This window comes from Candida theae, assembly GCF_024610275.1.
Source record: "Candida theae strain CBS 12239 chromosome Unknown scaffold145, whole genome shotgun sequence".
In the NCBI taxonomy this organism is placed as follows: domain Eukaryota; kingdom Fungi; phylum Ascomycota; class Pichiomycetes; order Serinales; family Debaryomycetaceae; genus Lodderomyces; species Lodderomyces theae.
Genome location: NW_026261379.1, coordinates 1 through 4,352, shown reverse-complemented (window position 1 = coordinate 4,352; position 4,352 = coordinate 1). Strand labels below are relative to the sequence as shown.

Here is a 4,352-nt window from a genome sequence, read left to right as displayed (position 1 = left end):
TTGCGCTACCACTATGTATTTTATTCGATTAACTCCAACGAATCAAAATTCAAAGAAAACACATTACTAATCGTACTGCTACTGGTTTCGGGACATACTATAGCCTCGTTATATGCCACTTGCAACAAGCTGTTTGCAAGTTCGTTAACCGAAGGGATTGCAGGTCATATGAACCCAAAGTCATACAACATCATTTTTCTCTTGCTACATGCGTTGATCGTGGGAATCTTAATTTTTGCATACCGTACCTTGAATTTGGACCAAGATGGGGAGGTTTCATATGATGCAGCGAGGATCGTTGGGTTTATTATAGTGGGAGCAATTATTGCACTTTTGTCTTACATGACAAAATTTGCTTATCATTTATTGGTCTTGCAGCAAATACATCACAGGTTGCAAGGGATTCCATCATCGTACGAGTCATTCTATCAGCCCATTATTGAAGAGTCCATCAAATTTGCCATCATTATATGGTTTCAACATATCAAATTTGATCGTGCCTTGAATGCATTTGAGTTGTCGTTGGTATGGTGCGGGTTCATCATACTTTCCTTGAAGTTATATTTCTACAACCCTCGAGGATATTCTCAAAAGTACGATCGGTTTTTGGCGTATTATCAATCCTGGATTGTTCAGATGAAAGGTGAAAGGTCGGAATTTGCAGAAGAAAACTATCGTGCCAGCAGGGTGTGGACCACATTGGTGTCGGGCAATATTGACATGGAAATGCATGACAAGAAACCCGGCCGTTCAACAATTGCATCTCAAAAGCGGCACGTTGATGGGCGTGCGCTCAGGACGAAATTGAGTTCAAAAATGCTTCCGACTGAATTCAATTTGAAGTCAAACCCTGATAAATATGAGACTGCTTGTTTCCCAAAAGGAAATATTTGTGCGCCTATTCAACTTCCTGTCACAAATGATACATCGTGCTCCAAAACTGTGGAAAGATTGTATTCAGTTTCACCGAAAGATACTTATCATTTAATTACGGCAGTTGCGTCTGCTACCTTTGGCGACGGGGAGGGCATCGAGCGATTTCAAGGGGAGAATTACATCTGTTGTACCGAAGCACCGAGTGCAGAAGCAATCACCCAAGACCTTCTTCCAGGAGCAGAAGAAGTTTTTGAGAACATTGATGATTCATTCTGCCAAGAAGAGAGTTTGAACGAGGATGATCTACCAGCGCACGAACACTTCATACCAGATCTATCCACTCGAAATTATGGCTCCCATAATACGAACGCGTACAAACAGAGTGTTACAACAATCGTCAGCTCCGACAACTTCCCTGGGGCAAAATTGGAGCAAAGTATGCACATGTGGAAACTTCGAGGACTAGCCTTTATTAACTGGTGGTCTTGGTTATGCCCCCCATTATTACCGATACATCAAATACTACAACAGAAAACGTCTGGACCACTATGTCTAAGTCCTTCCCATTTTCTGGTGGATAACGAAAGGTTTCCACTTCTCAAACTGAAGCTCTCAAGTTACAGTTTGAATGACAGAACACAAGACGAAAGTGTACATGATCAAGACCTAATCAATGACAAGTCCATTGCGAGGGTCCTTAGTTTTGAAATTTACTTGTCTTACTATTTCGACATAACTTTGAGCCCAATTCTACATCCATTCCCACTAGATCAGTGGTTTATGACGTATGGGCAATTGCTTATCGACACTAGTTTTGTATGGATCTTTATGGACGAAGTAAACACAGTCATATGGCAGCTATTCATCTTTGGAATAATTGGGCTGTACATACAAAACCCTCTGATGACGAAGTTGCTCAAGCTTTCACCACTTGTCATTATCATAAAGTTGTTCAAGATGAATTATTTACGGGGTTATGACAGGGGGTATGACTTTAGAGTCATCATCACTATTGAGTTCGTTATGTTGTCCCTTTTGTTTATTTGGTGGTCTATTCTGTTGTTTTTGATTAAGTCTGTATAAAGTCTATAATTTCTATAAATTACCATGCATTCTAAGTTTGTCCATGAATTTGGGATTAGTGTAGGAAAAGTCCTTCATGTGAAAAGTTTCTTGTAGCAACAGCGCGGTCTGCTGTGGCGTAAAGGCCATTTCCGTAAACTCATCATCAAAGTTTTCAGCGAGAACTGGATCAGTGATTATTGGTAGTATTGGAGGTAACGCTGCATTTGCGGCACTTTCCTCCAGATCAAGATTTTCCAATGATTTCCAATCAATATGCCTGAAAAAATTATGCTTTTTATACTTTTCCCATTCACCATCCACGTCAAATCGTTTAGTTGGATCGATTTGCAACATCTTCCTCAAATAGTCTTTTGCATCATTGCTCAAATAGAAAGGGAATTTCAAAGTTTTTTTGAAGTTTTTGATTTTCTTCAACACTCTATCAGGGTCCAGCCCTGTGAAAGGAGGAGCTCCTGTCAAAAGATCGTAGGCCACACAGCCTAAACTCCACCAATCGACTCCGTAATCATACTCTTCTCCCATTATAACTTCTGGGGCCATATATTGCACAGTCCCCGTTATGGAATTCAATTTGTCTTCATCTGATGCTACCTTGCTAAGACCGAAATCAGTCAAGACTAGATTACCATGCGCATTGAGCATGCAATTCTCTGGTTTCAAGTCCCGGTATATTACCTTTACCTTTGTGTGCAAGTAATGAAGTGCCAAGCTGCATTGTGCCAAATAGTAGGCAGCATTTTTCTCACTCATAAATTTCTCCATTGACAAGTGATGAAATAGCTCACCACCTTGCAAATACTCCAATATGAGATACAACTTGTTATTATCCTGAAACGCGTAGTACAACTTAACAATGTTGGGGTGATGGACCGTTCCCAAAATTTGCTTTTCATTCAAAGTTCGTTGATAGTTTTTGTTGTGAATTTTTGGACCATTTTCTTCTGGAAATTCGCCCTGATCATCCTCGTTTCGATTAATGATCATTGACGCTTTCAAGAGTTGCTTTTGGGCAAACAAAATACCAGTTCTCAAATCTCGGACAAGAAGTACTTTGCCATAGCTGCCTTTACCCAACACTTTTATAGGCTCAAAATCGGAAAGTTTCGGCTTGTAGTTGCAGCTGCCTCCAACATTTGCAAATGGGCTTGCATTGTTATTTTCTGCAAAGCTAGTGGAAACATAGTCATCTTGAATTTTCACCTCATACGAGGACACAATGGACGATTTTCGACGCGTCTTGGAAAGTAGAGACTGACCTTGAGTTTGACTGTGGCCACCACTTCCACGTCCAATGTGTATTGGCTTTGTCCTTTCCGAAAGCAGGCTATTTATCGTGTCTGTAGCCTCATCAATATCAAGTGGGTCTGCGTTTTGAGCTGTGTCCAACAAATTGTCATCTAATAACTTATAGTTCAACAACTGCGAATGATTACTGCTGTTCTGGACCGCAGTTTGGTCTTGGTTTTGGGGTTGAGCTCTGGCACCTGCTGGGTGGTGGTCGGCTTCCAACACCATATTCTCCACCGCATTCACTAAGTGGGTCTCACACCCATCCATGTCAAATATGTCTGCCATTGTGTAGATTTATATCATCTGAAAAAGAAAAAAAAGATGAAAAAATAACAAAAGATCTTAAGTTAGGTGGTCAAAGTCTAGGCCAAGGTACAATTGGTTAAGAAGTTGAAATTTTTATGTCCCATGTGGTCTCTGCTTTTCCCTTTTGAGTTTTGAAAAGAAAAAAAAAAAAATAAAAAGAAAATGTATTGTCGCCAATACTTCACGACACGACACATATTCGCTTGCCTTTGTAGGCTGATGCATTTCTCTACTATCTATTTCCAGACACACCCCTTAGAATACTTACCATTGTTGCTTGGACACTACCGTTACAGCACCTCCATTTGAATCAGTAACTATTATGAGTATATAAATATGTACCAATGTCTGCAAACGTAGCCTGAGCCTGATAGAGAATAGTAAAACACCCACAGAAGAAAAAAGCTACCAAATAAAAACCGCTACCAGCTCTTCTAAGCAGAAGAAAAGAAAAAAAGACAGAAAGATGTGCGATGAGAAAAATGTTAGCAACAGTATAAATTGAGGGCCAAAAAATTTTTTCTTCTTTTTTTTTTTTCACTGCTCTGCACAACATCTTCTTGATCTTCTTTTCTTCTACTCACCATACAGATGCATTGATAGGGAGTCCGTCGTCTTTGACAATACATATTAAAGAGACTTAATTCATTCACAATACGGACTCAGTCCAGCAAAGGTTGAGGCTGGCGATGTGTGTGGATATGGAATTCCACATAATCAAGATGTCTCAACCTTAAATTGGATTACCCTTGAGAAGAGCACACCATCATCAAGAGCAGTGGCAATCAGCTCCC

The 4,352-nt window shown here is 40.1% G+C and overlaps 2 protein-coding genes across 2 annotated transcripts; one reads left to right on the top strand and one right to left on the bottom strand. All coding sequences in view use genetic code 12, as the record gives it.

Moving 5' to 3' along the window:
• Positions 1 to 103: 103 nt before the first annotated feature.
• KGF57_001255 (uncharacterized protein) lies at positions 104 to 1,856 on the top strand (the record flags this gene model as incomplete). Its single annotated transcript, XM_051750441.1, has 2 exons — positions 104 to 1,661; positions 1,724 to 1,856. Coding segments are annotated over 2 exons (1,691 nt in total), but the record flags the coding sequence as incomplete, so codon positions are not given.
• Positions 1,857 to 1,971: 115 nt separating this feature from the next.
• KGF57_001254 (putative protein kinase) lies at positions 1,972 to 3,519 on the bottom strand (the record flags this gene model as incomplete). Its single annotated transcript, XM_051750440.1, has 1 exon — positions 1,972 to 3,519. One exon carries the CDS (start codon positions 3,517 to 3,519, stop codon positions 1,972 to 1,974), a length of 1,548 nt encoding a protein of 515 aa, XP_051610239.1.
• Between the last annotated feature and the right edge of the window lie 833 nt (positions 3,520 to 4,352).